Source organism: Lissotriton vulgaris, chromosome 3_1, assembly GCF_964263255.1.
Source record: "Lissotriton vulgaris chromosome 3_1, aLisVul1.2, whole genome shotgun sequence".
NCBI lineage: Eukaryota > Metazoa > Chordata > Amphibia > Caudata > Salamandridae > Lissotriton > Lissotriton vulgaris.
The window spans coordinates 1,476,354,286-1,476,373,838 of NC_141689.1; the positions used below are offsets into that span (position 1 = coordinate 1,476,354,286).

At 44.3% G+C, this 19,553-nt stretch overlaps 1 protein-coding gene across 1 annotated transcript in view; it reads left to right on the forward strand.

The window, feature by feature from the left end:
* SMARCAD1 (SNF2 related chromatin remodeling ATPase with DExD box 1) overlaps window positions 1-19,553 on the forward strand; it is an 833,806-nt gene that overhangs the window by 569,160 nt on the left and 245,093 nt on the right. The window contains exon 16 of the mRNA XM_086961941.1: window positions 17,904-18,041. Coding sequence (XP_086818067.1) covers window positions 17,904-18,041 — 138 coding nt within the window. The remainder of the gene's footprint in view (window positions 1-17,903; window positions 18,042-19,553) is intronic.

Genomic DNA, 19,553 nt, shown 5'->3' on the forward strand with positions numbered 1-19,553 from the left:
ACAGTATAGCTATTCACCAGGACCAGTAAATGTTTACAGATCGAGAAAGTGTTTTCAGGATGTAATAGAGGACACACTATCCGAGATGCTGGTACGGGCAAAAGTAGAAATTGAGTGGTTCCAAGTTCGTGGTAAACTCCAGCACTGCATGGAAAGCATACAATGTAACCAAAAGGCTGCAGCCTTTAGCACACCCAATCATACACTTTGCTAACAGACAAACGAACGACCTCAGCGTTGATACGACCCCAGGCTGGAAGGAATGAACGTGGATAACCAATGCTGATATAAGAAGCCACAGATCCACAATAGCACACGTCTGCCTACATTTGCTGGGAGTTTGAAGTACAGTGTTACTACGTGCATCGTGGTAAACTAGAATTCCTTCTCCTCTGGAGACCATCTTAAGAATGGTATGAAGTTGTACAGCTCCTCTGTTGCCCGCCTTCCACGTCATGAGCCTTTCCGCATAGCTTAGCCACCAGAATGCCTGCACGAGGCACAGGTTGGGCACTAGTACTGCTGATCATAACACTCTCATTATGTCATTAGGCCTCCACTCTTCCTTCTTGACACTTCTCATCTCCTCCTGGCCCTAGTCCTCCTGTCACTGCCCTTCCCCCTACTCTTTCTTTGACTCCCCCCTCGGGTCACTCTTACATGGTCTCCAACGGTCTCTATTGACCCCCCCACTCCCATGTCCTAGATCTTGCCCTGGCTTGCCCGCTCTTTTGACCTCTCCCTCCTATACTTCTTTTTTTACTCCTGTTGTCTTCTGAATATCTATTTCTGCTCGTGATATCTGATTTTCTTGGTCAATGTTATACTTTTGCATTGCTGTTTTTTTTACTGTGTAAAGCAGTACTGTACCACAAAGCGCACCTGCGCTATATTACATCAATTAATACTCTTTATTCCCTTACCTATTCTACCATGGGGGGATCTCCGCCTGTGGTCAATAGTGGTTGACCAGCACATTGTACTGGTGGGTTCTACACATTATTTATCCGGAGATACACTCAAATTAGTACAGAATCCAGCAGATGGTTCCTTCGGGCAGGATGCACGTTAACACCTTTCACAGCATCAGTTACAAATCTTTACAGAAAGGAGCCAACCTCCCAAGTCGCAGAAAAATAATGTATTTTTTACTCAAGATTTTTTTCTTTTTGAGATGAAACATAGTGAATGTCTTCCTACTATAGACATACACCAATTTTGAAAAAAATACTTCGAAAACAATATTTCTGTATGGTTGCAGTGCAGAGAGTCCTTCATCTACTTCAAGAAGGAGAATTTGACATCTCTGGATCTGCACAATGCCTACTTTCAAGTTCCTATTTCCAAACATTGGAAATGCTTAAAATCCCAAGGAGCTGGCTGCAATTTCCAATTTAATGTTCTTTTTTGGGTTGAAGTCTGCCTACTCATATCTTAAAATTTTCTGCTCGAGTCAAGTCAAGTCAAGTCAAATGGATTTATATAGCGCGCTACATACCTAAGCGCAGCAGCAAGAATACATGTTTACGCACACTTTAGAATGACAGTACTCAGCTCATCTGGATATCATTAAAAATGCAGTGCAATTACAACCCCTAAAGGCATCCCAGATCACAGGATTAAGTAAATGCAGTCAGACACCCTAGCAGCAGTGTCTAGCCACTTAAATCCACTTTGCTTATGACATCACCTTAACCAGTACTTCAGATGGAACATCAGTCTCTTGAGAAGAAACTAGCAGCCCGTCCCGACCTTGTCCGGGAGCAACAGGCAGCTTTCCCGACCCCCGGCCGCCCCGACATGGGTCGGGGAAGCTGCCTGTTGCTCCTGGACAAAGTCGGGATGGGCTGGGCAGTGGGTTGTTTAAAAGACATAAATGTCAATTATACCATCATTCCACACCAAATTACCTGCCGTTTAAGGGCGGAATGCGCAGAAAAATCACCGTTCCTTGCCATCTTTCAAAACAAACATAGTGTGCTCCGAATTTCCGGGAGGGGGGGGGGCGGGGGGGGGGGGGGGGCGGCGTCGTGCCTAGCCACATTTTGAAGTGCTTTAGGCGGCAGTGTTCAGCCAACAGAGTGTGCGTCTCCCGCCCGGCCCGTCCCCCGCCTGCCCCGACCCCCGCTGCCTCTTAAACATGTTAAAACTACCCCGCCCGCCCAGACATTGTCCATGAGCCCGTCCCCCGTCTGCCCCGACCCCCGCTGCCTTACCTCAGCTGCTGCTCCTCATTCCACCGCTCCTCGCAGTTCGTCACTGCTCCTCCCCCGCGCCATGTCCGCCGCTCCTGGACGCCACGCTCCTGACGTCAGACGCAGGTCACGGCCGGCGCTACTTAGAGGGGACTACTTTTTTTTAAATGTTAATTTTTCAAATCTAACTTATTTTTTAACGTTATATCGCCTATGTCCATCTGCACACCCTGAGGATTACACCAATGTATTGGGTGTGTGGATTGGCGCTGTGGTTCCCGAGTTTACCTTGCCAAAAGGTGAGAGTTCTCTCTTTATAATAGTAGTATAGATAACCATTAATAAATGCATTTCGGTGCAATTACACTTTTCACCTCCAGGGGATGCCCTTCTCCAGAAATCCCCCCCTCAGCCCTTTCTTCCTGGATGCAACTATCAAAACACCCTCAGCTGAAGAACAAAAGTTCCAGCCCAGAAGATGTTAAATGCAGGTTGAGCCCTGGAGGGGTTATTCCTTTTAAATCCCCAGGACACCTAGGGTGACTTGTCATCTTCGCGCTGGGGGAAACTGTGTCGCTCCTGCAGCTCCCCCGGCACCTTTACACATATGGTGGTGACCCCGTCCTCCTGGGGCCACCACAAGCAAAGAACACGATGTTAGCCCTTGCAGGCCGGTCCTGGCCTGCAAGGGATTGTGGGCTTGGTTGCATACTTGATGAGCGGCTCTCCCACTGCGCCGGGGAGCACCTCGATGTGGGCCTCCGGCTGCTTCTAGGGCCTCAGTGGGGGGCACGGTCCCACCCGGACCGCCAGGTAAGGGGATGCGACGCGGGGAGCCCATCCCCGGCCGCTCCGTGCTTTGGTCGGGGGCCCGGTCCCACCTGGGCCCCTGGCTCCCCTCCTCCTGGTCTGGGGCCCCGGTCCCACCCGGGACCCCCGCAGGCTCTCCACGTTAGAGGGCAGTCCGGGGAGCCCACCCCCGGCTGCCCACGCCGGCTTGCCGCTCGGCCCGCACCCTTGTGTGCGACCGCGGGAGCCGGTCCTTCATTTCTCGTCTGCCCGCACCGGCCGGCAGACACAGAGACCAGCGTGGCTCCTGCTGGCCTTGGGGGAGTGCAGTGGCTCTCCCCCCTCCTTCTGCCTGTCTTCGGGGCCCGGGGATGGGGTCCCGGGCCCCTTCTCCTCCTGATGTGGAGCGCGACGACGCTTCCCAATTGCTAGTCATCGGCGGGCGATGCAGGCCCACGGATGGGGTCCCGGCCCCCCGGACTTGTTCGGGGGGGTGGGGGCGGCGCGACGGCACTCTACCCGTGCCATCTTCAGTGGGGGCCAGGGTGGGCTCCTGGCCCCCTGCAGGGCAACTTCACTGGGAGCGCGACAGCGCTCCCCGGCTTTACTTCTTTGGGGGGCATCCCCTGGGACCTGACCCACCCCGGGGCATCTCTGAGACCGGCGGCGGAGCCCCACGCGCTTCGTCGTCGGTCTTCTTAGGGGGTCAAAGGTCGCCTACCTTCTGGGGGACATATCTCAGCTTCTGGGGGTCCGATCTGCCCCATTTTCACGTCTTCTTGCTCCTGGTGGCGCCCCCAGCCATTGGGAGCACGCTTCTTCGTCCTCCGGGTCTTCAAGAGGGTGCATTCTGCAGGGAGCGGTTTTCACTTGCTCCCTGCGCCTCTTCTCCCTGCGCAGAGGCCTCCTCTTCTGCGCCCCGATCCTGGGCTCTTCTTCTGACGCTGTTAGGGGCCTGGGGGGCAGTCAGGGGTGTCCTCCTTCCAACTGCCCATTGCAACAGGCTCCAGCACCTTTCGCCTCCGCAGACCACACCCCAGAGAGAGCTTCTCTTCCTGTGCAAGTACTTTTTAAATGTTGAGTAGGGGGTTGGCAGGAAGTCTCTGTGTGTCCTATCACACAGCGAAACATCAAACAAATTTCAAAGCTTTATTCGACTTTTAGTCATAAAAGCAAACCTCCTAATCATGATACAATAAATACTAAGCATGAGAATAATTCACAAAAAACATATTAAACAACAAAAGTCGAATGCTGATAAATACTAAGAAATGTATACATACATTTTAAAAATTCATTGAGAAAAATTAAAAAACGAGCACGTTTAGACAGGCAGTTCATAGTTCATATTAACCGGTAGGCTTTAAAGTACGTGTTCTTATTACCCAAGCCCAGGCCAAGAATTTTGCTACGCCTATTGCTAATGGTGATGAGCAATCAGATACTAAAATTCTTAGGGCTTGTAAACAACAGCGAGTACCCATATTTTTGCAAATTGGTTTTAGCCACTTTCGACGGGGAATGACGTACAAGGGGCAGGAAAAAAGCAGGTGCGCAATATCTTCGGTTTGATTTTTACAATGGTCGCAGTAAGCGTCCTGCGATGGGGACCAATGTTGTCTAAAAGCGTTCACTGGGAGTGTTCCCACACGGAATTGGAAGTATAGTTTCCTGTCAAATGGACGTTCAATTACATCCCAATATTTTTCCTAAGATGGAAGTTGTTTAATGTCCAAAAAGCATGATGACAGGGTTGATTGCAAACCTTTACGATACACTGATACATATACCGACTCCCAATAAATATCCTTCAGTTGCTTTTTCGATGGAAATGAGGCAACATCCTTATTACCCCACAAGTGGTCAAGGCCCAACTTCACCAATGTACCCCGAAGTTCCTTTAGCCATGTAATGCAATGAAAGCGGTCACAATTCACAACATCAAAAAGAGCTGATACATAATGGCTTAGCTCTGGGGTTACCATTAAACGCCTCCAATACAGCAGAGGACGTAGGCGGGCAATGTCTTCGATATTTTTCCTACCTAGGTCCATCTTTAGTGGGATTATGGGGGTACTTTGTGGGGCCCTAACAAGCCCTCGCAGAAATTTATTTTCCGCCCGCCCCAAGTCTCCTAAGTTTGAAAAACCCCAGAGCTCAGACCCATATAAGCATGCACTCAATACTTTCATACTATAAACTTCGAGTGCACAATTTATAGGTCTTGTCAGAGATGTGTTATGTTTGATGGTGACTGCGCCTGCTAACTGACTAAATTTTAAAGATGCCATATTAATGTGTGATTTCCATTTCATGTCATGTTGTAGGATAATTCCTAGATAGGAGAAGGCATCTACTTTTTCCAGTGGTTCGCCCTTGTATTTTATCGCCCCCTTGAAAGCTGAATGGGAACTCAAGCACATGAATTTAGTTTTGCTGGTGTTTAGTTCCAGACCCCGGCTATCACAAAAATCCCCAAAGGCGTCAACCGTTTTCTGCAGTCCACTAGGCGTACGCGATAGTAAAAGCGTATCGTCCGCGAACATTAGTACGGGGACGTGTACACCTGCTATGATTGGAGCGTCATTTGGGGATTTATTTAAATACTCCACAATTCCATTTATATAGATTGAAAAAAGCGTTGGGGCCAGAACACACCCTTGCCTCACCCCTCGTTCCACTGGGAAAGGGGCCGTCACTTCGCCCTGTTTGCCCCACCTTATTTTTGCAAAATTGTTTTCATGGAGGCGCACCAGCAAGGTATGGAGTTCATGGCTTATTCCCACATCAGCCAGGGTTTCCCACAGGTTTTCTCTCGGGACCAGATCAAATGCGGCTTTTAAGTCCACAAAAACTGCATACAATGTGCCGTTTCACAGCGTGACAGCCTGGGGGGCAGTCAGGGGTGTCCTCCTTCCAACTGCCCATTGCAACAGGCTCCAGCACCTTTCGCCTCCGCAGACCACACCCCAGAGAGAGCTTCTCTTCCTCTGCAAGTACTTTTTAAATGTTGAGTAGGGGGTTGGCAGGAAGTCTCTGTGTGTCCTATCACACTGCGAAACATCACTTCCCTGCCCCTGCTACCCCCTCCTTGTCCAGCCTCTGGGTTTGTTCAAAATGGCGTCGCCCAGTGTCTCTGGCCACATGGCATCTGAAACCCAACTCCTCCCCCTCACTGCGTTCTCTCCTGGGTGCAAACTAGTCCCTGGCACCCAGCGACAGCAGTTGATGGATTGGCTTTTGGCTCCACCTATCTTTTTTCCTTGGAGGGAAGATCTAACCGACCATGGCCAGACCCCAGCCAGGGACTCAGAGAAATGACATTTCCCGACGACCCAAAAGCAGTACAAATATGACTTTGGACTTTGCAGAATACTCATTTTCACATCTGCTACACTGGACATTAGTGTGCGTCTGGAATCTGTAGGCTTTGTGGAAGTCATTTTAGCCATGGGCCCCACATCCCCATAGGGAAATAATGAAGTGAAAACACAGTAAGACACACTGACTTTCCCTGGCATGTTCCTTTCCAGTGTATAAAGCCTATTCCATGTCACCACCCAATTCTACATAAATCCTGCCACACCATTCACTCTAGCTGCTCCTGGACTGCGCACGCTAGGAATCTCCCCTGCGCAGCCCCTACACTTGTGCATACGCATGTACACCCGTGTCTTCATGAAGCCAGCACGGTTCCCCACACTCCAGCGGCCTAGTCAAACCAGGGGTACACCAGTAAAATCTCCATGCAGTCTCCTTCATTATGCCTTCACTGTGGGTGAGTCCCAGATTATGAGGCTCCTCCGCAGTAAAAGCTCAATAATTAGTTAATCAAAAAGCGAAAAATCCGGGCGGCCCACAGTGTCAGAACCACCTACTAACAGGTATTATAAAGGTTTCGCCATTCACCCAATACAGGCTCTGTTCTCTTTATTAAAGAATTCCATAAAGGCCTTTTCGGAACCTTCCCTCCTTCTTAGCAACTGTCAATCACATATGAACTTATTACTCTTTTTTCACAACTTTGGAGATGTCCCCTTGAAGCTGTTCCTAATGAGGACATTAAGCACCTCTCCTGGAAATTGTCCTTGCTTCTTGCAGTTGATGTTGTTCAGAAGTGTCTGTGAGGTCCAACTATTAACTATCGAACATCTGTTCCTGAGATTCCCCAAAGTTTTCCATCGAGTTTCAGCTGAAGCATCCACTCTTCTGGTGAGCCTTCTTTCCAAATCCCTCAACTGCGACAGAGAGAGCACATCACTCCCTAAACTTCAGGGGGTGCTTGAAGCTTCACATTAACATTTGGCATTTTAGACATTCAAATAATAGTTTTTTGATTTTGATCATCCATAAATGGGCTGTTCAGGAACCAACAAAAGAGTTGACAAATGGATAGCTGTGGCCATCATCTTCCGTCACACCAAAACAAATTGCCTTACGACGTTGTGCGTTGCTCACAAAAGTCTGACCCAGCAGGCGCCCCCTGTCCTAGTGGATATGCTAGCGTTATACTTTCCGAGACGTACTCTGCGTTCAGCTGACCACCTGTACCCCCCACCCCGAGGGTGTATTCAGAATCATCTGGCCTTTCAGAAAGCCATAAAGACCTGGTTATTCCCGGTTTAACCTCTTTCTTCTGTTGGTCTTCTGCAACGTGTACCTGGGTAACGCTGGGATGCCCTGTCACTGGAGCAGCCATGCGCTGTACAAATCCTTAACATTAACGGGTAGAGTTGCAGAACATTCCACAAGAGGAATGGTGACCGTTTTGCTACTATATGCTGGAATGCCATTTAGTAGATTTTATTCGGGCGGCCACGTGGAAAAACCACCATATATTCACTAAACACTTCTTTTCGCTCATGAAAGGAACAAGATATTCAGCCGAGGGACAGGCACTTCATAAGCTTTTCTCTTATGATGAGCCCCCGCCGCCCCCAATTCAAAGAAGGACCAAGTCTAAAATACCCAACACTTTTCCATTGAATTTTGAGCTAAGGTGATCTCTGTGGGAGTGAAGTTTAGATTACTTGACCCTTTTGACTGCAGATAGTTTACCAATGAGGTTGAAGTGCTACTAATTACACTTTGTTGAGCATCTGTGTCTACTGCAGATTGATCTGGTTTCTGCTAAGTACTATTGTAGAGTGGTCCCAGTGTATTACTGGCTTTCATATGGAGGGAAGAAAAAATTAAATACATAAATCATGCAAAATGGGCATTCAACAGTATGAGAGAAAAACCATGTTTGGCCAATGTTATTTAATCACATTGGGAATGCATTGTTATGAAAAAAATTGTAAGAACAAACTTTAACAAGGTATCAAATTCACATGAGTGGTGCACAGGGGGAGGGGGGAAGGGTGTGTTAGATAGTAAGTGGTAGGAAAGAGAGTTTTGTGATGGTGACAAACATATCACAAACAGCTTTGGTATATATTAGTCATATACCAGATACTCAAAGTCCACATCGTATATACATGTTTGCCATATAACACATGAGATCACAGTTTATTCATCACTGTCGATTAGGTATTGGCAGATGCTGTAAAGTCGACGTTTCGACCCCTATATCCCTAGGTATCTTGAAACTTACTGCTGGGGTCTTCCTCAGGACAAGTGTGAAGAGAAAAGGGCTGGGAACACCTAAAAAAGTGGGACGGTGTATCAGTACCTGACTGCACTATAAAACTATAACAAAGTCCCACGAATTTGGGCAGAGTTACATAAAATTACCTTAAGTGTTGTGGCGGGAGGGGAAGAATTCTCTCACAGGTCAATTGTTGAGGAAGAAAGGGGCTCAGTGTCTTTCCAAGGTATAATATCTTGATAGAAGTGATGCGTCACCTGAGTAAAAAAGGTGACCATTAGCCGTAATGAAATGGACATAAAAATCTAGGGCAAAGTTCCAAAATGAAAAAACGGAGGTCACCGGGACTAGAGTCGAACCCATGAGCCCAACTCGGTCCTCGGGACAGGCAGTGGCCTCGTCCGAGGTGACGCCGCTTCGGTGCCAGCGGCTGCTGACCCTGGCGGCGCTGCAGGGGCTGGCGAAAGGCCCTTTTCGTACGGTCACGAGCCAACGTTGGCGTGGGACCCCTCGTCCTTCCCCGGGTCCCTCTCGCCCCTTCTCGCATGCTGCTGCCTCATCGGAGGTCGGGTCGACGCCTTTCCAGTGCCGTTTGTTCGCTGCCCCGGCTCCTGCCCAGCCCCGGTCTCCTGCGCAGAGCGCTATGGAGGAGGTCGTTCTGCCGTCGTAAGACTATGTCCTGCCTCAGATTGCGGACTCTATGGCACCAGGCCGACGTCAGGTCATTGACTCGTCCTAGTCATCAAATCAAATCAAAATAGCTTTATTCAGGTTCAAATTTCAGAATCCATAAAAGCACAACATTTCATACTTCTAAAAACACAACAAGAAAACACGATTTACACGATCAGTTAAAACCAAAGACATGATCAAAAGAGCAATTTAAGTACATGGAAATAGGATAAATCAATTCATTGATAATCTAAATCTTAAAAGGTGCTTTAAAAACATTGATACTGTATACAATGTCAGCTCGTCCTCCAACATCTGTAATCTAAGCAGGGCTCGTCTACATTGCCTAAGTCCCCATTTCTTAAACAGTGAGAGTAAGTACTTCTTCCTAATTAATGTGTAATATTTACAAAAGAGTATGGAATGTATCAAAGATTGGTGGGAAACGCCATCACACAGGCACAATGTTAAGGTCTTTGACCAGGTGTTTGCAACAGGGAAGGTTACTAGCCTGTATATACTTCCTCCCCTGAATCGTGTCAATAACATCCGAGTGTAACTACTTTTTGTACACACAAGATAATGCTGAATGCCCACATTCTGTAACATTAGTTGGTTTTGGATCACAGAGGTTTTCTTGGCCTCTATTTCCCACCTTTTATTTTCCAAAAAGGTTAAACACAATTCCTTCAACCGTCTTCTGGGGATCGTTGCCATAGTCTGCGGGCTCGCAAAGAATTCCGGATGTCCAATATCCGTAAGGAATTTCTTCACATACTTAAACCATTCAATTTTTTGGCTCCCTTGCAAATTCATACAATCTAAAATGGTATCCCTATTCAAATCCGTCTCCTTAGAGATCCATATCTCATGCCATAAAGATATTGTGCTTACTTTAATGAGATCAGTTATGTACGTCAAACCCAACTCCTGATGACAAACATACGTGGAGCTTGACTTGGGTGTTGCAAGTAAGTATCGCACAAAGGCGTTTTCACATAACTGTATGTCACTTGTGTCCGTGATACCCCACAAACCTGCTCCATAAATAACAGTGGATACACACTTAGATCTATAAATGTCCAATAAGATGTTAACAGGACGCCCCCCAAGCCTGACAGCAAAATTCCTAACTGCTCCAATGGCTCGTACAAAGGCAAATTTCCTGGCATTGGCAGCAGCAGTCCATGTGCCATTTTTGTCAAAAATTATTCCCAAATAGGAAAAGGTCTTTGTGCTTTCAATCCTTGTCCCAGAAAGGGAGATGTTACACTGCTCAGTCCTCTTTTTAGAACAGCACATACTGAAGGTTTTACTGCTGTTAATTTTCAAACCTCTCCCCCCCATGTAATCTGATTAAGCCCTTAACGACCTTTGAAGCCCCACTTGGGTCCTGGCCATGATCACGGCGTCCTCTTCATATAGTAGGATCGGAGCAGGATTTCCTCCAATTTGGGGGTAATCCTGCTTACGCTCCACCAAATGCGATGCTATACTATTAATATATAAAAAAGGGGCCAAAATGCATCCCTGGCGAACTCCCTTTTTTATTGGGAACTTCGAGGTGCATTCTCCCTTCGTGCCGAAGCGAACCTTTGCTCCAGCCCCCTGTATAGCTCTTTTATGAAATTCAGTAAGCTCAACTCAATTCCCAACCTGGATAATGTTTCCCATAAAAATTTCTCGACTTGAGCAGTCAAAGCAGAGCTTAAGTCCACGAAAACTAAAAGCAACTTGTCTCCCTTTGCAACCACGTGTTTCCCAATAATTATTGCTAAATTCAACCCTTGCTCCACTGTCCCCAAACCGGCTTTAAAACCATATTGGAATTTAGATAAAATACCGGACGCATCTGCCCAATCTTGGAGCCTGTTTAAAATGACCCTTCCTGCCACCTTCATTAAAGAATCCAATAATGAGATGGGCCTGTAACATTTGGGGTCATTACGATCCCCTTTTTAAAAATAGGGACCACTATCGCTTCCTGCCATGATTATAAAACCCTGTTTTACTTGCGCAATTTAAAACATTTGTCAATAGCGGGGCCCATAGATTAATGTTGGATTTAAAAATATCTACCGGTACCCCATCCGGCCCTGGTGCTTTGCCAGCTGAACTTTCACAGATGGCTATTTCCACCTCATTTAATTCAAAACTAATATCCAGTGGAAACAGACCCCTTGAATTATCATCAGGATCATCATTATCTTCCACTCTGGTTTCGATCTCTCTGATCATCGGGAGATTATCCTTTTTATAAAGTCCGGTGAAGTATGAGATCCAGACATCTTCTGCTATAGCTATTTCTACAACATCCCTTGACCTATCTGTAAAGAATGGTGCGTTGACCGTTTTCCAGAAGCTAATATTATCCTTCTGGAGGCAGGCTTGATGAAGGGCGTTCCATGCCTCCTCTTTTATGTCCTGCTTCCTTTTCTTTATGGCATTGCAATAAATAGATCTAGCTTTTTTAATCTCTGGCACAGATTTTGGAACTCCCTTAAGTGCTACTTTTAAGGCCGCATGGGCTTTACTACTTTCGTGATTGAACCAGCCCTCGTGTTTTTCCCCATTTGATTTCCTCAATGGACCCTCCAAGGATTTACTAATTTCCTCCGCGATACTACAAAAAGCCAAAGTGACGACAGCTCCTTCATTTGTCTCTGTAAGACAAGTCATGAAATCTTTTAGCTTGGTCTTTACTAGGCTTTGGATAAACCTTACTGTCGATACAGGGTATTTACAATTCGATTTTTCCCCTGTGGCATTATTTCAATATCAAGGGAGAATGGTCACTAATTACAATTTCGGCTGTTTCAAAGTGTACAACATTTCTCGAAATGCTATTTGAGACCAAAACAAAATCTATCAAGGAATTACAGCCCCTTCCATTATATGTAGGTGCAAAGTCAACCTGCGTAATACATAATTTGTTTGAAAAACCTAGATCCATCTCAAAAATTAGATTATTCACTAGGTTCCCAATCCGGGAATGAACAAAATGACTGCAGGGATCACCATCCTTATTAAGTAGCCCACATATATTTGCATGGCCCTTTGGACACAAAAAACAGTTAAAATCTCCCACCCAGACAACACGATTTCCCGTGTAACAATCCCCATCAGATTTCAATATTAAGTATTAAAGACATTCAAATACATATGTCAATTCCTCTTCAGGGACGTTGTTATAAAAATGTATCAAATTAATAGTCTCCTGTCCCTCAAAAGTCAACTCCACGCTCTGAAAATATTTTGAGGCACTACTATATTTACCAACCCTAACTTTGGAAGTGTTTGAAATATACACACAAAGCCCTCCTTTGTACCTCCCCCTATTCGATGGTACTGCAGCGTTATGGAGCGTCCGATACCCATTTATGTGTAATTCCTCCATCTCCCAAGTTTCTTGGAGGCATACAATATAAAATTGAGTTAGGAAAGGCAAGAAAGCCGGGTCATTTAATTTACTTGATAACCCTGCCACATTCCAGGATACAAAGGTTGTGAGTTTACTCTTGTTCCTATTATTAAGGCTTCGTGTAGATGATGTCCGTATATTTCCTTCCTCAGGATTACTATGTTGAGTGTCACAAAGGGGTATTGGATTTTGCCCCGAGTTCTGAGCCCTCCTTTCCACTTTCTATGTCTATTGTAATACTATGTGTCTGGATAGCCTGATTTTTTATATTAGGGGAATTCGTCTCCTCTCTCATTTCCCCCTTCCCGTTATCCTTCAGCACGCTACACTGCTTACTATCTGTACTTTGATTCAGTCAGTCCACCATCTCTAGTGTAATAAATCTATTCTGGAGAGGCAGAGAGTACTGTAAATGTATTGGTCCAGGGAAGTAATTTCCTGGCCTACCATGGTAATTGTGCTTGATGTTTAGTGGTTCAGGATAATGACTTTCAGCCCTTCTATGATGATTATAGATTACCCTAGTCCAGGGCCCACCATTGTCTGAATAGTTCAGAGGAGGATAAAAGAAGGACAGAGGCCTAGGCTCTATCTGAGAACCAAGTTCTTGTAGCTGTCATTCCAGGTACAGATATAACCCACTGTCTGTGCTGTTGTTCATTTTAAAGATCCCCAATCTCCTTTGGTGGTTTTAGGTCTGGTACCCAACCAGGGCAACCGACGCACCATCACAATTTCTGCCCTGATATTTTGATATGGGGGGGGGGGGGGAGAAAGAGTAGTCTGTTTTTGTTAAACCAGAAGGCCACCTTATTTTTCAAGCATGTAAAAGACTCTTGGATACTCTGGGACCCCCGTTAGTACAACCACATAGGGGCTTGACTCAGGAGGTAAGTTTATTCTATGAGCCCTCGTAGGCTTTTCCTTTGACAATCTGCCTGTATCCTTTTCCTGTATGTTAACTACTTTCTGTGGGTTGGTATTTGTCTTACTTGGGGGCACCGTCTGGCACAGAGCCGCTTGAGCCACCATATTTTTGGGGCCAGTTTTCTCGGCAGTTAGTGCAGGTTGAGTAATTACTTGAACATTGCCCGCCGATTTTATTTGGGGTTTGCCTAAGGGGATGTTAATAATGTTCCGTGTGTTCTTGTCACTTCTTATTGTCGCCTCTAGCTTGGAGAGCTGTTTTTCAATTCCTGTAAGTGTAGTGACAAGAGGAGCAAGACTCCTAGTTAGTAATCTCTTCAAATTACTGAGAAGTAGGTCCTCCTTTGATAAATCTTTCTCTAGACTACAAGGAGGATCTGGGGTTCTACTAGCCTCTACTAGCTTTGCTAACTCCTCAGTAGATGGGACTCCTTCGCTAGATATTTCCTGATGATCTCCCTCCTATTGATGGAGCGAAACATCTTGGTGTGGTTTAACTTTTGAAGGATTGGGTTTTTTCTTTCCTAACATAGCTGTCATAGCTTGCTTCTTTTTAGGAATAGCACCTTCTCGTTTACCCCTAAGTTGTCTTGTGTTTGATTCCTTAGGGGGGCTATCTGAAACTGTTATCTGGGGAGCCTCTATATCTGTGCCTGTTGGCGAATGGGCGATAGGCAACGCACAAAAGGAATCTTGAAGGCTAGGGGGCTATGTATAAGTAACTCTTCCTAGTCTTTCTGACTCCAGTTAGAACAGTACGCAACCTGGGGGTTATGCTGAATGATAACCTCCAGTTAGTCACAAGTTAGTATGGCAGTGTGCACATGTTTCTCTTTAATTAGAGCCTTACGAACAATCCTTCCACTGCTACCCACTACTACCACGTCACAGGTAGTGAGGAGTGTAATATTAAGCAGGTTGGATTACAGCAGCTCACCGTACCTGGGTGCACCAAACTCAGTAATACTGAAGCGGCAAAGGATTCAGACTATAGCAGCCAAATTGGCTCTAAATAGGCAGCGCAGATCCTCAATAACACTGGCTCTGAAGGTTCTTCATTGGCTGCCAGTTCACCAAAGAATACAATTTAAATCCCTATGTACTGTGTTTAGAGGAGTTCATGGGCTGGGCCCAAAAACCTTGCAGAAAAAATTCACGTGGTATACTCCCAGAAGAAATCTCCGCTCAGCAAGCACAAATCTGGTGGTCACTACGAGATTCATGAAGACTTGGACTGGCGGCAGAGCTTTCGGTGTAGCAGCCTCACGGTTGTGAAACGATCTCCCCTTAGATATCAGACAAATCCAAACCCTGCTTCCATTTAGGAAGAGGTTTGAAGACCTGGCTGTTCCCGAGGGAGAAGTAATCTCACTATCGTCTGGGTAGGTTTATCTATATGCACACTGATATTAGGATAAGTCTCAGCGCCAGGATACCCGTGGGGTAACAGTTTGCGATATACAAGCTCTTTTTACATTACAAAAGAAATCTCCCTGTCCATGATCATGAGCTTTCAAAAATTGTCAAAAATGATGCGTGGCCCAGACCGTACAAGTGTTTGTAAAGTAATAAATGCCAAGTTATGCCAATCTTAAACCTACAGCTCGTTGATATTTAAGGATCATCTCGCTACATGGCTGCAAAAAGCCCAAACCCGATGCTACTTACGCCTGTTCTAGCTTCTAGATGCTGCCCCTTTGTCTCAAATATGACTGCAATTTGGCCTATGTGAACAGTCAATCATACTGAAAGCTCTGTTTCGGGATATTGCAATAAGCTTAAGGCTGCCCTTAAAGGACCATTCTAAGAACTAATAAGGTCAGGCATCTAGGATAAAAAGCTCCAATGGGACCCTTATTCGAGGGACTCATTTGAATGTCTGGTTGCAAAGAGTCATTTTAAACAAAATATGCCATTAAAATTAAGCTCCAAACAACGCAAAAATACATTCTGGAGAAGAAGATCGGCAAGAGTTAGCTTAAAAGGATCATTCAGACCAGTGAGTAGCTTTCTATCAAAACCAGGAGAAGGCTTCATACTTATCTAGCCCCACAAAATTGGCCCTCAAAAAAGAATTTATGAGACTGAGATGTGGACTAATAACTTTAAAAGCATACAGATTTGGGTGCATAAAAGGCTCTTCTGGTTAGAACTGTTGACTGAAATTATAATCAACACATCTCTAATGCTTATTGTTTGTCTTTGTCCTAGCTAAAAAATATTTTTGTGTTACTGGTTAAAAGCAGTATTCTGACATTTGGGTATAAAGCAGTGTAACAAACCTATAACTGCATGTTTGAGTAGATGCACAGCTTTCAGCCAGGTTTATGAAATTTCTCAGAGAAGCTCTTAAGATATTAAACATGAGTTCTGAGGGCTGTTAAAGTTGCAGACTGTTTTGCTCACTTAATTCTAGCTCAACAGCTGCCGCCTGGTCTCTGCTGCTGAATGTAATTGCACAGTGCACTTTATAATTGGGTCGATACATTTGCTGAGCTATTTTGGAGAATAATATATATAGAACTCTCCTGCTTCACAACTTTTGGGTTTGGGGTCGGTTAAAAGTGGCTGTGTCTTCACCACTTATGATGATCCCAAGAATAGTTGCTGCCTGGTTTTTGCTGCTCAACAAAATTGAACAATGCACTTTCTTACCTGGTCTGCAATATTTCTGGGTCATGCTTGCTGATAAAGTTACACAACTTTACCCCCAACAACTTTTGATCAGGACTATTGCATGTTAGTTTGGTAGGCCACCTGATGTTGTAAAATGCACTTTATGAATTTGATTGGAACCTGCCTAGTTTTTGAAGCTTAACTAAACTGCACAGTGCACTTAACTGGTCTATAATCTTGCTGTCCAATGTTGGCAGTTAAAGTTACACACCATCATCTCCCACAACCTTGGTCCGGACTACTGCATGTCAGGTTTCGTAAGCCCCCGGACATTGTAAAGTGCACTTTATGACTTTGACTCGAACAGTGTGTATGCCACTCACCATACAGTCCATTATAATTTCAAGGTTGGTTCTTTAGTAATTTAAGTTCTTAGTTCCAGAGGTTCTGTTAAATGTGATTCTCAACGCTATGCCTAAATCATTGTACCAACAGGTTTATGATGTCATTTGACAAACCCCTTGTGTTTGTTGACGCTGCAACTCCCACAAACTTTGCAAGTATTTTAAATCATAATGCACTTTATTCTTTTGGACCGGGCATTATGAAGGGATTACGTTGGTAAAACAGTGCTCTATTTTACTGAAAGCTTATTTTATACAAAATGATTTTACTATCGATTGGAAAAGATACTATGAATGTGCACTTTCATGACGCTTTGAATAGACAATTGTACATTTTAAACCGATCAGTTGTAATATTAACTCCAATTTTCTTGTCAAATTGTTACGGTTTTAAATAACTAAAAACAATAAATAGGTAATTGAATACTTCCTTGTATCTACAGTGGGGTTGCTATCACCACACATTCCTTGGGAAGGTCAAATGGTAGTCTCTTACAAAATATGTCCCTAAAATTATTTATCATCCTGATTTGGAATTGTTCCAACCTAGCCAGGACATTTATGGTGTATACAATGTTTCAATTCGCTCCCAGCGGCTTTTTATTTATTGCTGGAGGCCTCAAGTAACTTGAACCATGCACTATTACCACCCCACCCGGTATGTCCGCTTCATCCTTAGTATTTGTGTTAGATGTTGTGAATATAGTAAAATTCTTCCCACACAATAACAGGTGCAGGGTACTTTAAGCTGCTGACGTTCCAACACGATCTTAATCAAATATTTGTATTACAAACATACAATGACAATTTAGGTCCACATTAAAATTGAACCAATTCAAGCTTTCTTCAGTTTGTTCAGTTTCCACCGCCCCATCCAGTGCCCCAAAAAGGTAGCCCCCTACCAACGCAGAGACTACATAAGCGGAGGTTTTGCTTCTTACGACCCTTGCTGTCTCATGCAAAGATTAGGAAAGCCGAGCCTCCAGTACACAACCTGTGCACATTCTTACCTAAACTTTCTGCGCTTTTTTTTTGCCCCATTGGGTTTGCCATTTATCATGCCAGCCATGATCTTTTCGATATTCTCTGTTAAATGAAGCTTCTGAATGGCAATAGTTTCTGCGTGTGGTCTGCTTTCCAAGACTTCTTTTTTATTTGTAATGACCAAAAATAATTTGACCATTCAGTGTAGAGAGTCCTTCAAGGAGAGTTTGCTTCTCGAGATTGCATATGTGTTAACATTCCAAATCGTGTTTAAAATTTATATTTTTCTTTTATTCTGTGTGCAGGCAAGGAATCGTTTGCTACTCACTGGGACGCCTGTACAGAACAACCTATTGGAACTCATGTCCCTTCTAAATTTTGTTATGCCACACATGTTTAGCAGTAGCACAACTGAACTTAAGAGACTTTTCAATACAAAAGCTGTAAGTAATGGACTTTCTGACTTTATCCTGCCCAAATCAGCTACTGTACATTATATGTTTTGAAAATATTAAGTGCAATCTTTTCACTTTGCATTGCTTGCGTTAAGTTTTGTATTAAAAAAATGAGACACTGAGCATTACATTTAAAAAGGAGAAAGATGATATACAAAAGATTATGTTTAAAGGGAAGCACACTGCCAAGTTAAGTACAGTTTGAGTACACTAATAGGAGTGAAACATGCCTAAAATAACAAGTTACAATAAAAGTAGTTTTATGTTAGGAGGATTTCTTTTGTTATATTAAAATTAAATTATAAAGGAGACAGTAAAATGAACATAAGAAAAAAAAAAGAAGTTATAGAAGAGATATACTTCAACATACTTAAGAGGATACCAGTTTAACAAGGGAATGAAAAGTTCAAACAAAGACTTTTGAACACACCTCCGAAAGAGCAATACTATAGATTAGCAAGCAAGTAAAAATTTACTGAGATGTTTAAGTCTATTAGATTGTTGAACTCAAGTGCAAAAATGTAAAAGTTCAAATAAAATGCAAAACAAAATGATTAATTTCATTTAGAATGCAAATGATAAATGACAAGAATCATTTGAACGTAAATTAGAAAAAAATGTTCACCATGCTAATGATTGAAGTTTAACACTATAAGTATGTTATTCAAATGCACTATCCACCTTTGCAAGCATCCTACATCTTGTGAGACCTCAGTCTTAAGATCTGCAATTTGTGTTGGGTTTTTGATTATTGTAGGCTGCAGTCTGCTAACCAGTGTATGGCCGTTTTTGAGATTACTGTGTCTTGACCCACATTATTAAGTCATCTGATTTAAATAATTGTTTTCCCTGGCTGATCCTCAATATGGGTGCATTTTAGGGTGCCTTGTTTAATGAAATGATTCTTCATTGTCTGTCTCCATTTGCACCCCCACAAACCGCCCACCCCCCCTGCCCAAACACACATCCTTAGCGGTTTATGCTGTAATTCACAGCAGAAATTGACTTATATCGCCTCTCAAATGTGGAGGTCAGAAATCTTGTGTGCATGGAAAGGAATTTTTTTCAAACAGATGCGTAACCTTTCTGCAACCCATTGTGACTTCCTTAATACCGTGATAAGGAATGATCAACAAGTTCTTGCAACATTTCACAACGATATTGTTTCTCCTTCATCTGATAAACAATGTAACAGTTCCTTTTTAAATGTGGCCTTGATTAATACTTAAAGCACTCTAGTAAAATTCCTGACATCTTGACTGACTCTGGTTAGATAATCTGCTCATCACAGATCCTGCAATATTGAGGCTCAGGATTTGGTGTTCTCTTTTCCACCCCACTACAATGCCATCGAGGTGCCTTACCCCAACAGGAAAGGTGTAGTCCATGCAATACAAAAAAAGCTTTTCTTCCAGGAGAGAGGTACCACAAGGAGTGAGAGGTAAGGGGGATTGGGCATGGGGTGGGGGTTTCTTTTCTAGGGTTTAGGGTAGTGCAGTG